The sequence below is a fragment of the Portunus trituberculatus genome, chromosome 46 (genome assembly GCF_017591435.1).
Source record: "Portunus trituberculatus isolate SZX2019 chromosome 46, ASM1759143v1, whole genome shotgun sequence".
NCBI lineage: Eukaryota > Metazoa > Arthropoda > Malacostraca > Decapoda > Portunidae > Portunus > Portunus trituberculatus.
In genome coordinates, this window is record NC_059300.1 from 24762819 (window position 1) to 24782878 (window position 20060).

General features: G+C 39.0%; 1 protein-coding gene across 1 annotated transcript in view; it reads right to left on the minus strand.

The window, feature by feature from the left end:
* Positions 1-20060, minus strand: part of LOC123520013 (eukaryotic translation initiation factor 2A-like) — a 59831-nt gene that overhangs the window by 32714 nt on the left and 7057 nt on the right. Inside the window, exons 6-7 of the mRNA XM_045281805.1 lie at positions 19448-19623; positions 15741-15832 (exon numbers count right to left, since the gene is read on the minus strand). Of these exons, the coding sequence (XP_045137740.1) occupies positions 15741-15832; positions 19448-19623 (268 nt within the window). The remainder of the gene's footprint in view (positions 1-15740; positions 15833-19447; positions 19624-20060) is intronic.

Sequence of the window (20060 nt, forward strand, 5' to 3'; positions counted from 1 at the left end):
ACCATCCTTGTCTCCACCAATCACTAAAGATAAGCTACATGCATCCCGCCTTGTGTCTAAAATTACCCAATGGCATAGACTGTTCCCATCTCTCTCTCTCTCTCTCTCTCTCTCTCTCTCTCTCTCTCTCTCCTTTCCTCCTCTCCCCTCCTCTCCCCATCTCCATTCCTCTCCCCCTCTCCTCTCGAAGATAAGTTACATCGTCCCGCTTGTAACATTCGTGGCTACACACACACACACACACACACACACACACACACACACACACACACACACACACACACACACACACACACACACACACACACACACACACACACACACACACACACACACACACACACACACACACACACACACACACACACAAAAACAAATAAAAACAATAATCTCTCTCTCTCTCTCTCTCTCTCCTTCATTTCCTCTCCTTCCTCCTCCCCTCTTCCTCTCGAAAGATAAGCGTCCCGCTTGTGTCTAAAATATTAGCAAATGTCACAGTCTCTCTCTCTCTCTCTCTTTTTTTCTCCGAAGAGAGAAGCGTCCACTTTCCTCTTGGAAGGCGATATAGTGACAAAAAAATAGCAGCATAATACACAAAGACGACAAGTATGACAAGCTTGCACGAGTTTCCCGCGCTTGGGCACGCGGCACTACCACCCGTATATCATACATACGGGCTTTTTTAACATCCGGCGCGAAGGGGTTAAAAGAGAAACTCAAGATCATGTGGCGTGCCAATAGTAAGGCATGGGTAACTCACCAATTCCTCTTCCATACTACATATATGAAGTTCTATCACAGCATTGGTAAGTACAAATGCAAGTTGGGAGTTTTCGGTTGCACTAACTCGGCAGGTTTGGCAAGAAACACACAAAATAGCCTGTATTCACATACTGATTACACTTGGAAATTCAATAAACAAGTGAGTACAAATGGTGTTCTGCCCACAAGCAACTCTTCCTCTATTCAATGCAAAAAAACAGAAGTCTCTAAATGCTATGGTTACCAAAATATCACAGGCTGAATGAGGTGGTATCATCGGTGTTCGTGGCCTTGCGTCTGATCAGGTTTAGCAATCTTGGCTAGAGCGATAGAAAATGGGCCCCTGTATATATGTCTCTCTCTCTCTCTCTCTCTCTCTCTCTCTCTCTCTCTCTCTCTCTCTCTCTAAACGTTGTCTCCCCACTACATGGCGAGAGACCCGAGGTGTAGAAGTAAGGCACGCGGGAGAAGTGGCAGAATCGGACACCGTGAAATCACTGTCGCTACCACCATCCATCGTGGGAGTTGGTGACACAGTGACGTATAGCATATGTTTACTCCTGATGAATGTTGCCAGCTCTCAAGCAAAGAAAACGGGAAGAAAATCGCCAAAATATAGCCCAAAAACACCTAAACGTCTATCAACATGCCAGAGTCTTGCGTGATGAACATCTATTGAAGTGTCCCAAGTTTTGCGGGTTAAGTTGTTATTTTGAGCAATATAGTACATTTATATCATGCATACAATAAACTTAGTATTTATCTTATATGATAAACATAGTATTTATCTTATATTAAATCTAATATTTAGTTGGTATTTAACCCTTTCAGGGCGCAAATAGGTTTTTGGGTCATGTCTGTGAGACGCAAATTTGGCCGAAAATACACATGCCCATATTTGGTAATATACGAAATACACAATATACTACCAATAAACGAATAATATCTGGCATATCTGCTCTCTAACAACAAGATTTGATCATTACTCTTGTTATTTCTGTAAATAAATGCACAAATAGCCACTAGCGATGTCGTAAAATAATAATAATTGTGAAAAAAGGGGCATCTGATACTCTACTGTGTGCATGCCATTGTGATGGCGCGTCCCATGAGTCGAGGGAGGATGGGAGAATGTCATCTGGCAATTAGCAGCAGCTAGGAGGTGCGCGGTTTAATTCTGTGACTCATCAAATATGGGACCACGATCGTGGAGAGGAGGCATTTCCCTCACAGCCACGATCGTGGTCCAGAGCACTGAAAGGGTTAAATCATGTTAATTTTTTGGGGGGGGGTAAATTCTTATCACTAGAATGAATTAATTTTATTTCCATTAATTTCTATGGGAAAAATTAATTTGATATACAATTTTTTTTATATACAACGATCGTCACGGAACTAATTAAATTCGTATGTCGAAGTACCACTGTATTAATTTCTCACATCCCTATACTGCCGTCTGTTATTGTCATTTCTCTATTTTATGAGTTTCTTCCAAGCTTTATCTTTTGCCTTTTTAGCTTCTATGCATCTAGCATTGTACCAAGCATGTATTTTTTCGTAACTATATAAAAAGGTACATATTTTTTTTACTCCTTCATTATATTTCTGTAAGAATACTTCATATTTTCCTTGTATTGTCTTTCCATACATAATGTTTCTCCACTCTATATCAGCAAAAAAAAAACAATTTTTCAAAATCCGCTCTTGCATAATTTAATCTCTCTCCTTTGTAGTCATCTCTGTAACTTATCCCATCCTCCTCCTGTATTTGCATATCTAATGTCACATGATCACTTCTTCACATTGGACTAAGGTATTGTATGATTGGAGGGGGCTCTGGTTTCTTTGTGAATACTAGGTAGAGATTGACCGATATGGTTTTTTCAGGGCTGATACTGGTACTAATTATTAGTAGTCAAGGAGGCCGATAACCAATATTTGAAGCCGATATTCATTTGTAATATATGTGTGTGTGTGTGTGTGTGTGTGTGTGTGTGTGTGTGTGTGTGTGTGTGTATATATATATATATATATATATATATATATATATATATATATATATATATATATATATATATATATATATATATATATATATATATATATATATATATATATATATATATATATATATATATATATATATATATATATATATATATATATATATATATATATATATATATATATATATATATATATATATATAGTAAATCCTCATTATACGGTAGTTCTTTATCCGGCAAATTCACAGTTACGGTATTTGGAAATTACTACCCTCGATTCGGTATACGGTAAGAAAAAATTCACAGATTCAGTATCCACTCATGTCATCCGAGAGGCTCAGCGCAGGGGAGCAGGGTGATGACGTCATCCACGCCACATCTCCACGCCACTCACAGTACTGACATTAACTTGACCACCCTTGGAGCCTATTACCTCTTCCCCTTCCCCCTTTTCTTTAACTGCATTACATATTACTTACATGCATTACTAATTAGATGAATAAATGGAATATTGAAGGGTCTATTGTAAGCACAAATATATTCATAATAATTATGGCAAACATTTAAAGCCTACTACCAGCGGCGAACCATGCAGCAACTGATAAAGGGCACAGATGGGCCTGGCAAACCCACTATCAGAGAATGGTGGAAGTCGTATAATATCAAGCACACCTTAGATAACATTAAGTCATCTTGGGACAAAGTGAAGATGTCTACCATGAACTTGGCGTGGAATAAAGTATGGCCAGAATGTGCGCATGACTTCCCAGGCTTCGCTGAAGATGACATCGGTGCGATCAGAAATGACAGTAAATCTGTGCCATAGGACTGGCTTCGATGAAGTTGATGATGATGATGTTCAAGATCTTTTGGAAAGCCATGCTGAACCTCTCTCAAATGATGAACTTATAGAGCTAGACAAGGCATCACAGGATACAGAAAAAGAGGATGACAAGGAAGAAGAACCTGCGCGTGGCCTGGACATCAAAACTCTTAGAGAATGTCTCGGTGGTATCGAAAAAGCTCTGGAAACCCTGAAGAAACGTGACCCAAATAGTAAAGTGGCTCATGATGTTGAGAAAAGTGTCAAGATTTATCAAGAAATCTATGATGAAAAAACAAGAAAAAACCAAACAGTCCTCCATTTACTCGTTCTTCAAACCAGTCAGACATAACGTCCCTATCACACCTGCCGACCCTGCTACAGCTGGCCCTTCCACATCTGCTGCCGACGGTTCTACAGCTGGCCTTTCTTCCATATCCCATAAAACTGGCCCTTCCTCCATATCCTTTCTTCAAACCAGTGAAACGTGCCAACCCTGCTACAGCTGGCCCTTCCACATCTGCTTCCGACAGTGCAGACAACGACGTCTTATCCTCATCTGCCCACTAGCGGAAGATGAGTAAGAGCTGAAATCCCTACTGTCCCTTAGCCTCAGGAGGAACATCATCTAATAGAATACATGGCGAGTGAAAGGTAAAGAAAAGCATTTTCTGTTTATTTCTTTTGTGCAGTACATTACATTTTTTTTTTATGACTTTTTTCATGTATTTTCATTTTTGTAGGGGTGACTTTTGACGTGCTGGAACACATTCCCTATTATTACATGTTATAATAGGTTCGCGAACGTATATGGTAATTTCGATTTGCGGTAAGGTTTCCAAGAATGCATATGTACCGTATAACAAGGACTTACTGTATATATATATATATATATATATACACTCAACCCTCGATTTGCCGGACTAAAAGGGGGGAAGGCTTGTCCGGGAATGGCAAATGTCCGGCAATGGAAAATGTCCGGGGGTCTACCCTTGCGGACTTTACCCTATACAGGTTGAACCCGCTTTACGGCACGCGATTTACGGAATCCGTGTTTAACGGCAAAATTTCCGGTGGGAACATAGTGTTGTCTTTAACGGCATTGCACCTGCACCAGCTGTACCAGGAAGTTGGAAAATAAATCAGGCGTTTTTGTTCAGAAAAACAAAACTGAGGAGAAGAAAGAGACTTTGCACCAGATGTGGAAGACAAGAGAAAGAAAAATAAAAGAAAGGCAGGATCAGGAAGAATAGAAGTAACAGGAGGTGCCGAGGCAAAGGCAAAACCTCCGACGACCATCATCATCATCATCATCATCATCTCACCACGTGGGGCGTAACACATGCCAATGCCAGTACTAGACGTGTATGTCCGCCCGCTGCCATCTATAGTGCCCGATTTGCGAACTTTGTCTGGCGCGGTAGTTTGAAATCGACTTGTCCCGGACTTTTTTTTTTTTTTTTTTCCCACAGACTCTTGTCCGCAAATCCAAATCCGGCAAATGGAGGTCCGGCAAATCGAGGGTTGAGTGTATATATATATATATATATATATATATATATATATATATATATATATATATATATATATATATATATATACAGGCAACCCCTGCTTAACGAAGGGGTTGCGTTCCTAAAAAAAACCTTCGTTAAGCGAAACTTCGTTAAGTGAACCGATTATAACATGTTTAACCCCTGACTTGAACTTCCATTGAGAGTAAACAAAGCGAGAGTGCATCATAGTACAGTGAAAGGTTTAATGAAAGTCAAAATTATGAAATTAAACATTTAGGTGGTTTAATTTAAGTCATTATAATGTACACTAATGTATGTACGTATGTAACTTTATGATGTTGATGATCTTAAATTTATGAAGGGAGGGAGAGTGAAACAGGAAAGACACTAACCGGCAACCTGTGGAATGTAAACAAAGGGGGCATCATTGTATCACATACAAAACTTATGTACCACATTTCCACAAGGCTTTCCATTTTATCCATTGCAGAGTCACGAGTTCAGGTGGTTCTTCTAGCTTGCAAGGAAGATATGGTCTCACCAGCCTTCTTAATAGTCTGCTGACTTGAAAATAGTAGAGACAGTAGATGGAGTCAAGATGGTGGTGAGCAATGCTATTAGTTTTCTCACCTCTCTCGTGTCTGTGAATAATATCCAGCTTCACTTCAAGAGTAAGAGACTTCCTGGTCTTCTTAGCAATGCTAAGCGACATTGCAGGGCGTTTTGGTGGTAAGTTGAGCGAGGGAAGACGAGCTGCTGCTGACGCTGTTATTGTTTTGAACAGGGGGAGTGCGTGGTGCGCGTGTTGTCCATGAGAGGCACTGGTGTATTCAAAAGCCTGTCAGCTTGCGTGATACAGCGGTGCTTTCAAACTTGGATAAAACTTCATTAAAGCGAGTTTGGTGTTCGTTAAACATTTGAAACATTTTATTATACCTTATCAATTCATTACATTATTACATGACATAATATTTTATAGTATGATATAATAAGGCAGCCCATATAAAGAATATTCTTTTTGGGCAGTAATTCGGTGATAAGTTGTAATTCCCTCCCCATCCCCTTATCTAAATCAGTTAATTCTAATCCATTATAAACTGCAAGCTATGCCATAGCTTTCCTTTCCTTGTAGGATCACATATGTAATTTACATAACCAAAAAAAAAAAAAAAAAAATACAATACTTACATGAATACATGATTTATATAATATGATAAAATGCAATTTTTGTAGTATTTTTTGAAGGTGTATAATGATTGTTTAGTTTTGATTTCATGAGGTACAGCATTCCAGATTTTAGGGCCCAGGTAAGATAATGAATGTTGATAAACTGTTAAATTGTGGGCTGGTATAATGAGATTGTCTCGAGTACGGGTTGGGTAGTTGTGCTGAGACTGTAATGTTGCATTTGTTCTATTGTGAATATTGTGTTGTAATTTGTACATGTATATAGCAATTTGTAATTTGTTAATGTCAAAAAGTTTAAGTATACTATTATTCTTTAAATAAAGGTTGTGTGTTCAAAGTAATCACTATTTGTTATAATACGTATGATTTTCTTCTGTAATCTGAATAGAGGTAAGAGATGCGTAGGATAGGTGGAGCACCAGATGGGAGAACAATACATTAAATGTGGCAAGACATGGGCATTATAGAAGATTTTGAGTACATAGTTAGGCATCAAATATTTTATACAATATATAAGAGATACAATTCTAGATAATTTAAGAATTAAGTTAATTATGTGACTTCTAAATGTCATTTTATCATCATATGTTATGCCTAAGAGTGTGTGTCTGTCTGTTATTTTTATATTATCATCATGGTAATTAAGAGGTGGAAGATTATCATAGACTTTGTTAGTAAATATCATGTAGAATGTTTTATCTAAATTTATTGTTAGTCTGTTGCTGAGACACCATGAGTATAGTGTTTCTAGGTCAACGTTTGCAATACGTATGATATTGTTAATATCATCTCCAGTAATGTATAGGGTCATATCGTCTGCAAAAAGTATAGTTTTTAGGTTTGTAAAAATGTTAGGAAGATCATTTATGCAGATAAGGAAAAGGATAGGACCTAGTACACTACCCTGTGGAACACCATATGAAATTATACTAGAAGAGGATATATGTTCAGATAATTTAATAGATTGAGTTCTATGTGATAGATAATCAGAAAACCAATCAAATATTATTCCACGAATACCATAGTGGTGTAGTTTCATTAGTAGAATATCATGTTTGACTGAGTCAAAAGCTTTGGAAAAGTCTATGTATATACTTAATAAATTACTTTTTGAGTCTAGGGCAGAAAATATTTCTTCATTTAAAGTTTTTTGTGCATCAAATGTACTTAGTCCACTTCTGAAGCCGAATTGTTTAGGATTAAGAATACTTTTAGTCTCAAGATAGTTAATTAAAAAACCCTTCATTAATTTTTCAAAAATCTTAGAGAATTACTTAATAATGAAATGGGACGATAATTACTTGTGACTTCTTTAGATCCTTTTTTATGTATTGGTATTACAATAGCATGTTTTAGTTGTTGTGGAAATTTACCCTTGCTTGTGGATTGGTTAAATAATAAGGATAGTGGTATGGCCAAATAATTACTATTAGATTTTATAATGGAAACAGAGATGTCATGTATATTATTATTTCTTTCTTTATTTTTTTTTTTAAGTTTATGATTCGAATAATATCTTGAGGATAGACTGTGGGAATTGCCATTGAGTTAGGATAGTTCCCTGACAGGTAAGAACGAGGGTTGGTGGTAGGTGGTGGTAGATTATGATTTAATTGGATTGCAATGTTAAAAAGAATTTATTAAATAGTTCGGCAATATCCGATGCTTGCGTTATTTTTCTATTGTTGTGGACAATATATTCAATATTTTTATTTTTGAGGCTTTTTAAGATAGTTGGTTAATAATTTTCCACATTTTAGTTGTGTCATTTTTAAAACTCGTGAATAGGTTTATATAATAAGTCTGTTTTAGTTGTTTTATGGCATTATTTAACGTATTTCTATATTGTTTGTATTGTTTTTCTGTCACTGCACAAATCTTAAAATCTTTGTATAATTTGTTTTTTATTTTTATTGTTTATTGTTATTTTTGCAAAAATTATTTTAGTAAGGACCTGCACTAGTGATCTGGACTCAGCACTAAGTGTTCCTAGTAGACGCTGTATTTCAGGATCGTCACACAATGGTAGTAAAATTAAACCTTCGTTGTAGCGAAATTTCATTGTGCGAACCTTCGTTAAGCAGGGTTGCCTGTATATGATATATGAACATGTTTTATTTGCCTTATAAGTTTATTAATACGAGAGAATAGAGGGAGAGAATAGGTGGTGGTGCGGGGGATAGAATGGGAGAAATCTTCGTAAGTTACTCCTGAAAACGTTTCTATGATATTGTCAGCTACCAACAGTTGGCAGCACCGCCGCTGTCCTCCAAACCTTAACCAAGGGCGGATCTATGATTCTAGGCAATCCAGACGCTGATCTTTTTTTTTTTTTTTTCGTTCCCACGTACACCGAAACTACAAATTTTTTTTTTTTACTTCAACTTACCACCAATTCAAAGTGGACAAAAGACACGGAGAAGACTTCAGTGTGCAATGCACATTACACTCAGACTACTCTTTTCCTCAGATCCCAGATCAAATCCAGGGCTTTTGGAAAAACATTCAGGGTTTGACCCCAAGTAGCCACCCCCTAGATCCACCCATGACATTGACCCACACCACAACTTCTCCTTGTATGTTCCTTGTTCTCCACTGTGTGTGTATCTCCACCATGTGTATAAGCACTGTACATGCACAGCTTTCACTGCTGATTGGCTGTTACCATAGCTCTACTTGTAACCAATCAGATGGTGCTGTGGGTGGGGCAATGCTGGAGGTACAGTAGTGACAGCAAACAGAAGCGCGGCTGCATCAGAGCCAAAATAACCAAGTTTTAGATTTATTTCTTATCGGCCGTCGAATAAAAAAAAAAAAAAAAAAAGGCTGATGCCGATATGCGTCAAAATGCTTAATATCAGCGCCAATAATTGGCCTGGCCAATAATCGGTCGATCCCTAATACTAGGTCAAGCAATAATGGTTCTTCTTCCCCCATGTATCTTGTTGACTCTTCCATCCACTGATCCACTGTATTAACCATAGTCAAATGTAACACTTCCTCACTCCACTGCCCAGCATTATCCATTACTTCCATCTCTCTCCAGTTTACTTTTTTACAGTTAAAGTCTCCAAATAAAAGTATTCTTCCATCTCTTCTTATCATGTTAACTAGGCACTTAACCACCTCTCTTGGCATATCTTTATGTTCTTCACTTCCCCATGTATTTGTTTTATGTAATTATGGTTTTTCTCTTCTTCAATTCCTTTGTTTTGATTGTTACTCCCATTACTTCCACTTTGTCCTAAAAATATTGCACATCCTCCACACATATATTATCACGAACCATTATTAGTACTCCTCCTCCCCCTTTATCCTTCCTGTCTCTCCCCCAGGTATTATATCCCTCCTCTTTTAAAGTTAACATGGATACCCCCTTAGTTTTATTTCAACAATGTACATTACATCCAGCTTTATCTCTTTCAAATAATCCTTAACTTCCAACATGCTGGATAACAACCCATCTATATTAGTATAAGTCACTTAATTTCTTGCCTCCTCCACGACCTCTTCTATCTTCTGAAGGTACCACTTCTTTAGTCTCATATCTAGAACCCTCCAGTAAAAATTCTTTTTCTCAATCTCCGTTCTTTTATCGTTTTTTTCCTTAGCTTCATTTCTTAGCACTTTCTCCTTTTCCCCCTCCTCTAGGTTCATATCTCTTTTTATCCATATATACAGGCAAACCCCGCTTAATGAACGGGTTACGTTCCTAAAAAACTGTTCATTAAGCGAATTTTCATTAAGCGAACCAATTATAACAAGTTTAATCCAACTTGAACCCCTGACTTGAACTTCCATTGAGAGTAAACAAAGCGTGAGTGTATCGTAGTCCAGTAAAAGGTTTAATGAAAGTAAAAATTACGAAGTTAAACATTTAGGCAGTTAATTTGTCATTATAATGTACACTAATGTATGTATGTAAGTAACCTTATAATGTTGATGCTCTTAAATTTATGAAGGGAGGGAGAGTGAAACGGGAAAGACACTGGCAACCTGTGGAATGTAAACAAAGGGTGCATCATTGTATCACATACAAAACTTACGTACCACATTTCCACAAGGCTTTCCATTTTATCCATTGAAGAGTCATGAGTTCAGGTGGTTCTTTTAGCTTGCAAGGAAGATATGTCTCACCAGCCTTCTTAATAGAGTCTGCTGACTTGAAAATAGTAGAGACAGTAGATGGAGTCAAGCCATGATGGCAAGCAATGCTATTAGTTTTCTCGCCTCTCTCATGTCTGTGAATAATATCCAGCTTCACTTCGAGAGTAAGAGACTTCCTGGTCTTCTTTGCAACGCTAGGCAACATTGCAGGGCATTTTTGGTGGCATGTTGAGCGAGGGAAGACGAGCTGCTGCTGACGCTGTTATTGTTTTGAACTAGGGGCAGTGAGTGGTGCGCATTTTGTCCTTGAGAGGCACTGGTGTATTCAAAAGTCTGTCGGCTTGCGTGATACGGCGGGGCTTTCAAACTTGGACAAAAATTACCTGGATAATATTTCATTAAAGCGAGTTTGGTGTTCGTTAAACGAGCAGATGGTAGTAAAAGGAAACATTCGTTGTAACAAAATTTTGTTATGTTAACGTTCGTTAAGCGGGGGTTGGCTGTATTTGTGTTCAGTATCATCGGCCAGCTTCCCTTACCTAGCCATAATTTCCTCTACTGCCACTTGAGATCTCATTCTCACTTTCATTGGTCTCCTACCCCCTTAGCTTTTAGAACATCATTTTGTTTCTTTATTTCTTGTATCTTCTCCTTTAATCCCTGATTGATTGCACTCACCTTCTCACATTCTGCTAATCTGTGTTTTCCATTGTCAGTCTGTCCTGCTTGTCCATTAAGCTCAACATCACTTCCTTCATGTACCTTAACTCCCTTTCTACATTGATTCGTCCCTAAATCCAGGAAAATCGTTGTCCATAATATCCTCATTCAGTTTCCTTAGTCCAACAAGTGTTTCAATGTACCGTTGGTTTTCACAAGATGGCATATGTTTTGATTCTGTCACATGTCTTGCAGCACTACTCTGTTCCATCTCTCCTTTTTTTTTCCATCTATACAATCCAAAACTTATTTATTATGGAGACAAGAGAACCTACAGCCCCCTCTTCCCCCTGAACATATGTCTAGGTCAGTCTCCAACTCCTGTTGTAGCTCTTCCCTATGAGTTGCTCAGAGACGTCTTGTTGGCATGTTGTCTTGTGTGATGTGTTTCTGTGTGTATGTGCACAAATTGGTCTTCATATCAGAGTGAGAAAGATACTTGTACAATAGAATAGATGAATGTACAGGGTTGTGAGAGTAGTGCATAAAACAAAAACAAATCGTGATGACAAAAAGTTTTATGAACACTGGTATAGAGTATCTTAAGTGTTATTCTGTGGTGTTGGTTAGTCTCTTGCCAAAGTGAAGGTTGGCATCCTTTACCATACTACATTCTTTCTTTGTATTCTTTCTCTACTCATGGGTGATACTTTGTAAGGGATTTGTTCACTTTTGTACAGTTTTCACAACCTCAAAATAGTGAGAGAAATTCAGAGGTGAAAGTACTGATTTGCTTTTTCAGAAATGGCTGAGTTTCCATGGAAGAGAGGCAACTGGCACCATGCTTAGCTCTATTGTAGGTGAGACATTGTGAGGAGCACTCAAGAGATGTTTGGATGATGGATTTATCATGTCTGATTCAGTCCTGTGTCCCCATGATCTTTCTACTAAACATAGTTTCTTAACTGGTCTAGGGAGGAGGTAGTAGACACCTACCGAAACAATAACTTACTCCCAGTGAGATCTAATAGCACTAGTTCAGGAGGTGCTGTGAACCTTCCATTAAAGCTAGTTGTGATCTCGTTGAATGTTTCCCTTTGTGTCTCACAACTCAAGGGGGTAGTCACAGCCTACCCTCTAAAGACAGCTCTCCTTCTTCACACAAAACTACATGCACTTACCACACATACACCCTTCACTCCAAATCAAAATTTAAAAGAAAAATGGGACCCCAAATAAACAACGCCTCTCTGGGGAGGGAACCAAAAATGTCCCCAGGTCGGACACCTCTCCTGTTGAAGACCACAAATGCCTTGACACCTCCCTCAACTTTTTCTACATTAACTTCTGCAACATTCGTGGTCTTAGATCTAATTTTCAATCTGTGGAACACCACCTCTCCTCTACTAAACCTCATCTTCTTTTCCTCACCGAAACACAGCTATCTGAGGCAACTGACAGTAGCCCCTTCTCTGTTCCCTCCTACTTTCTCTATTCTCATTTTCATTCCAAAGCTGGATGTTGCATCTATATACGCAACGACTTAACTTGCTCTCGTGCCCACGCTCTTGAGTCTTCCAAATTTTCCACCATCTGGCTACGACTTAATAGTCACTCTCAAACTAAATTCATCTGTGCTGTTTATCTCTCCCCTAACTCTTCTGACTATAGTAATTTCTTCGACTACTTAACTTCTAAAGTGGAGCACATTCTGTCCCTCTACCCTTTCGCTGAGATTTCCATTCTTGGAGATTTCAATGTTCACCACCAGCTTTGGCTTTCCTCTCCCTTCACTGACCACCCTGGTGAACTAGCCTTCAACTTTGCTATCCTCCATGACCTAGAGCAACTGGTGCAACACCCTACTCGTATTCCTGACCATCTTGGAGACACGCCCAACATTCTTGATCTCTTCCTCACCTCTAACCCTTCTGCTTATGCTGTCACCCTTTCATCTCCGTTGGGCTCCTCCGATCACAATCTCATTTCTGTATCTTGTCCTATTTTTCCAATCCTCCACAGGATCCCCAAAGCGAAGGTGCCTCTGGCGTTTGCCTCTGCCAGTTGGGGGACCTGAGGAGGTATTATGCTGATTTTCCTGGAATGATTATTGCTTCCGTGTCAGAGACCCATCTCTTTGTGCTGAACGCATAACAGAGGTGTTAGTATCTGGCATGGAGGCGTACATTCCTCATTCCTTTTCTCAACCTAAACCTTCTAAACCTTGGTTTAACTCAGCCTGTTCTCGTGCTATACATGATAGAGAGGTTGCCCACAAAAGGTACTTGAGCCTTCCATCTCCTGAATCTCATGCACTTTATATCTCTGCCCGGAATCATGCCAAGTCTGTTCTTCAACTTGCCAAACACTCTTTCATAAATAGGAAAAGTCAAAATCTTTCAAACTCAAACTCTCCTCGTGACTTCTGGCATCTAGCCAAAAACATCTCAAATAACTTCACTTCTTCATCTTTCCTCCTTTATTTCATCCTGATGGCACCACTGCCATCTCTTCTGTCTCTAAAGCTGAACTCTTTTCTCAAACTTTTGCTCACAACTCCACCTTGGACGATTCTGGGCTTGTCCCTCCCTCTCCTCCTCCCTCTGACTATTTCATGTCTACAATCAAAATTCTTCGTAATGATGTTTTCCATGCCCTTGCTGGCCTAAACCCTCGGAAGGCTTATGGACCTGATGGGGTCCCTCCTATTGTTCTCAAAACTGTGCTTCTGTGCTTGCACCTTGCCTGGCCAAACTCTTCCAACTTTGTCTATCGACTTCTACCTTTCCTTCCTGCTGGAAGTTCGCCTACATTCAGCCTGTTCCTAAAAAGGGTGACCGTTCTAACCCCTCAAACTACCGTCCTATAGCTTTAATCTCTTGCTTGTCTAAAGTTTTGAATCTATCCTGAATAGGAAGATTCTCAAACATCTGTCACTTCACAATCTTCTGTCTGATCGCCAGTATGGCTTCCGTCAAGGTCGCTCTGCTGGTGATCTTCTGGCTTTCCTTACTGAGTCTTGGTCATCCTCTTTAGAGATTTCGGTGAAACTTTGCTGTTGCGTTAGACATATCAAAAGCTTTTGATAGAGTCTGGCATAAAGCTTTGATTTCAAAACTGCCCTCCTACGGCTTCTATCCTTCTCTCTGCAACTTTATCTCAAGTTTCCTTTCCGACTGCTCTATTGCTGCTGTGGTAGACGGCTACTGTTCCTCTCCTAAACCTATTAATAGTGGTGTTCCTCAGGGTTCTGTCCTGTCACCCACTCTCTTTCTATTATTCATTAATGACCTTCTTAACCAAACTTCTTGCCCTATCCACTCCTACGCTGATGATACCACCCTACATCTTTCCACGTTCTTTCAGAGACATCCAACCCTTCAGGAAATCAACAGTTCACGCGGGGACGCCACGGAACGCCTGACTTCCGATCTTTCTAAGATTTCCGATTGGGGCAGAGAAAATCTAGTAGTTTTCAATGCCTCAAAAACTCAATTCCTCCATCTATCAACTCGACACAATCTTCCAGACAACTATCCCCTCTTCTTCAATGACACTCAACTGTCTCCCTCTTCCACAATGAATATCCTCGGTCTGTCCTTTGCTCATAATCTTAACTGGAAACTTTACATCTCATCTCTTGCTAAAACAACTTCTATGAAGTTAGGTGTTCTGAGGCATCTCTGACAGTTTTTCTCGCCCCTCCAACTGCTTACTCTGTATAAGGGCCTTATCCGTCCCTGTATGGAGTACTCTTCGCATGTTTGGGGGGGTTCCAGTCACACAGCTTTGCTTGATAGGGTGGAATCGAAAGCTCTTCGTCTCATCAACTCCCCTCCTCTGACTAACTGTCTTCAGTCTCTTTCTCACCGCCGAAATGTTACATCCCTTTCTATATTTTATCGCTATTTTCATGGTAACTGTTCTACTGATCTTGCTAACTGCATGCCTCCCCTCCTCCTGCGGCCATGCTGCACAAGGCTTTCTTCTTCCTCTCATCCCTATTCTGTCCAACTCTCTAATGAAAGACTTAACCAGTACGCTCAATCATTCATCCCTTTCACTGATAAACTCTGGAACTCCCTCCCTGCATCTGTATTTCCAAATTCCTACAACTTGTCTTCTTTTAAGAGGGAGGTATCGAGGCATTTGCTCCCCTAATTCTGGCTGACGGTTTTGGCACTTTTTGAAATCTTTGGAGACCCAGCGCTCAAGTGGGCCTTTTTCTAACTTTCTCTTTTTTTGCCCTTGGCTTCCCTATGTAAAAAAAAAAAAAAAAAAAAAATCTTTTGTGAACAATGGAAAAATCCTCCACACTTTGTTCATACTATGCCCAAGTAGGTGAAGTGTAATATCATAATTGGTGTTAAAAGTTTGGACAATGGATCATTGAACAGGGTTTATTGGTTATTAGTTATCACAGCATCATAAAGAAATGTAACCTTGTGTTTACAGTTATTTTAAGGTGTTTTCAAGCTGCTTACTTCAGAGGTGATTGATTTACCCAAATACTAAAAAGGCTATCAATATTTCATTTGTAACATTTGGTCACTGTTATGAAAAGTAATCATTTCATAATATATACTTAATCATAATTCCATGGTCTGATGTTTAGACCATACAGCTTGAAAAATCAGTAAATTCTTAAAACAGTAAACTAACTATAAGATACATTACCTTGAAAAAACTCTTGTTAGCCAATGCACTGGTAGTATCTTGGAAATTTGGATAGCGATACAGATGAACAAAGGCCGGACTTCCCTTAACACCTGTAAAGAATGCAATGCAGATATCAAATGAGTTGTACAAAGAAAGGGGAGATTATATTGTATCCTGAGACAGAAAATATTATTTTTCCCATATGTTATTCAGTATTTTTAAAACCATATCACACACTTTCAGACTTATCCACTTAAGGTTTATTGAGAAATATGTATTTTTTAACACACTTGTTCACCAAAAATATGCAAATACATATATTCTAAAGTTTAACTGTTTTAATCTTAGCATCAATAACATAGCTAGCAAATGGTCAGTCATTTTTATTTCAACAATACCATAATTTTTCTTTATAAAATTTACATAAACTTTTGGATTGATACATAGTAAACTTATTACAGCAGTGTCTGAAACAAACTATGTCAAAGGAATCATTCCTGAAACAATACAACACAAACTCTGAAACACAGATTAGTATACATATATTGGTCATACTTATACTGCATATCCAGCCATCATTCCCAAACACAATTTCTCCATATGTTATCATCTTCACCATCCAAAGTTTTAACAACTAAAGTAATTTTGGGAACTTTATCTTCTTGGTTCAGGAAGTGCCGATCCTACTAAGGCACAGCTTCTGCCATCTAAGTGTAATGTTAAAAACATTACAGAATTCGTGCAAATGCACAAAGAGGCATATGAAACTTTCTACACTACAATTACAATGTTAAGAATTCTTTTTTTTTTTTTTTTTTTTTACAAGGGCACTGGCCAAGGGAAAACAAAGTGTTGGAATAAAAAAAATCCCGCTGGTTGCCAGGCCCTGTTAAGAGGAAAGTAGGAGAAAGAGAAAAAACAAAAAAATCTAAAAGGAGGGTCCAGTTAACGTAAGAGGTGTCTTGACACTCCTCTTTTGAAAGAGTTTAAGTCATAGGCAGGTGGAAATACAGACACAGGTAGAGAGTTCCAGAGTTTACCAGTGTAGGGAATGAAGGAGTGAAGATACTGGTTAACTCTTGCATTAGGAAGATGGACAGAATAGGGATGAGAAGAAGTAGAGAGTCTTGTGCAGCGAGGCCGCAGGAGGGGAAGGCATGCAGTTAGCAAGTTCAGAAGAGCAGACAGCATGAAAACAGCGGTAGAAGACAGATAAAGATGCAACATTGCGGCGGTGACTTAAAGAATCAAGACAGTCAGTTAGAGGAGAAGAGTTGATAAGACGAAAAGCTTTAGATTCCACCTTGTTTAGTAAAGCTGTGTGTGGATCCCCCAGACATGAGAGCCATACTCCATACACGGGCGGATAAGGCCCTGTACAGAGCAAGCAGCTGGGAGGAGAGAAAAATGGACGAAGACGCCACAGGACACCTAACTTCTTGGAAGCTGATTTAGCAAGAGTAGAGATGTGAAATTTCCAGTTTAGATTTTTAGTGAAGGATAGACCGAGTGTGTTTAATGTAGAGGAGAGGGAAGTTGAGTGTTATTGAAGAAGAGAGGATAGTTGTCTGGAAGGTTATGTCGAGTAGATAGTTGTAGAAATTGAGTTTTGAGGCATTGAACAAAACCAGGTTTTCTCTGCCCCAATCAGAAACAAGTGAAAGATCAGAAGTTAGGCGTCCTATAGCATCTCGCCTTGAGTCATTTAATTGTTGTTGGGTTGGGCGTCTGTTGAACGCTGTTGAATAATGCAAGGTGGTATCATCAGCATAGGAGTGGATAGGGCATTGAGTCAGATTTAGGAGATCATTGATGAATAATAGAAAGAGAGTGGGTGATAGGACAGAACCCTGTGGAACACCACTGTTGATAGTTTTAGGGAAGAACAGTGACCGTCTACTACAGCAGCAATAGAACGATCGGAAAGGAAACTGGAGATGAAGGTACAGAGAGAAGGATAGAATCCGTAGGAGGGTAGTTTAGAAATTAAAGATTTGTGCCAGACTCTATCGAAGGCTTTCGATATGTCAAGGCCGACAGCAAAGGTTTCACCGAAGTCCCTAAAAGAGGATGACCAAGATTCAGTTAGGAAAGTAAGAAGATCACCAGTAGATCTGCCTTTACGGAAACCATACTGGCAATCAGAGAGAAGGTTGTGAGCTGATAGATGCCTCATTATCTTCCTATTAAGGATAGACTCAAAGGCTTTAGAAAGGCAGGAAATCAAAGCTATAGGGCGGTAGTTAGAAGGATTGGAGTGGTCACCTTTTTAGGGACAGGTTGAATGTGAGCAAACTTCCAGCAAGAAGGATAAATAGAAGTAGAGACACAGATGAAAGAGTTTGACCAGGCAGTGAGCGAGTTCGGAAGCACAGTTTTGAGAACAACAGGAGGGACTCCATCCGGACCGTAAGCCTTCCGAGAATCAAGGCCAGAGAGGGCCAGGAAAACGTCTTTATAAAGAATTTTAATTTTAGGGATGAAGTAGTCAGAGGGTGGAGGAGTAGGAGGAATATGCCCAGAATCATCCAAAGTTGAGTTGGTAGCAAAGGTTTGAGCGAAGAGTTCAGCTTTAGAAAAGAAGAGACAGCTGTAGAGCCATCTGGATGAAGTAAAGGAGGGAAAGACGAAGAAGTAAAGTTGTTAGAGATATTATTGGCTAGATGCCAGAAATCTCGAGAGGAGTTAGAATTGGAAAGACTTTGACATTTTCTATTGATGAAAGAGTTTTTAGTAAGTTGGAGAATAGATTTGGCATGATTACGGGCAGAAATATATAGGGCATGAGTTTCAGCAGTTGGATGGCTACGGAACCGTTTGTGAGCCGCCTCTCTATCATTGACAGCACGAGAACAAGCAGAGTTAAACCAAGGCTTTTAGCTTTAGGGTTAGAGAAAGTATGAGGAATGTATAGCTCCATGCCAGAGATAATCACCTCTGTTATGCGCTCGGCACAAAGAGAAGGATCTCTGACATGAAAACAATAATCATCCCAAGGAAATCAGAATAGTACTGCCTTAGTTCCTCCCACTTAGCAGAGTTAAAATGCCAGAAGCACCTCCGCTTAGGCGGGTCCTGAGGCTGCACTGGAGTGATAGAACAGGTAACGGAAATTAGATTGTGGTCGGAGGAGCCCAACGGAGAGGAAAGTTTAACAGAGTAAGCAGAAGGGTTGGAGGTTAGGAAAAGATCAAGAATGTTGGGCGTGTCTCCAAGGCGGTCAGGAATACGGGTAGGGAACTGCACTAGCTGCTCTAGGTCATGAAGGATAGCAAAGTTGAAGGTTTGTTCACCAGGTTGGTCAGTGAAAGAAGATGAAAGCCAAAGCTGGTGGTGAACATTGAAATCCCTAAAATGGAGATCTCAGCAAAAGGAAAGTGAGATAAGATGTGCTCCACCTTGGAAGTCAAATAGTCAAAGAATTTTACATAGTCAGAGGAATTAGGTGAGAGGTATACAGCACAGATGAATTTAGTTAGAGAGTGACATTGAAGTCTTAGCCAGATGGTAGAAAATTCTGAAGATTCAAGATTGTGGGCACGAGAGCAAGTGGTGTCGTTACGCACGTATGCGCAACATCCAGCTTTGGATTGAAAATGAGGATAGAGCAAGTAGGAGAAAAAGACATTTTCTTCAACAGTAAATATCCTGAAGTGAGTATGTGAAGTCAGATATATGATGGAAAATATCAATTATCTGAAAACCACATCAATCTCAGCACTCACCTGGCACAAAAAAAGTAACAAAATGATTTCCGGTGGATGGTGATAAACTGAAGGACCGCACTTTTGAGAGAATCTTCTTTTCAACAATAGTTTGAAGATCATCTGCCTTATAAAAATGTACTTCATTGGTAACATTTCGTGCCAAAATAGTTTCATCATATGTCCATTGTGGTTGCCTGAAAAAAAAAAAAAAAAAAAAAATTACTGGGAAAATATTATACAACACAAATATAAGCAGCTTGATCATTCAACATAGTTGTGATTTCATGCTACATTTACCCATGAAAGTAAAAGAGTCAAATTATACTAATTGTAGCTTATTCAGAATTTATAGGAACTTAGTAACATAATACTGAGTTGTTTTTACTTTTACTTCCAAGTCATTTCTCTCCATCAAAAAATAAGGGATTTATCCAAACACTTACCTTTGGACCTATTTGGCCCAGCAACTACATTAAAGCAATGCAGTTCAATTTGTACACCAGACTACTATACATTACTTGAGGAACAAAAACAATACATTCAAGACAACAAGAATACATTATTATTTATAAGCAACAGGAATTCCAGTGTTCCAACTTTTGAAACTATTATCTATTTATCATGGTTTCTA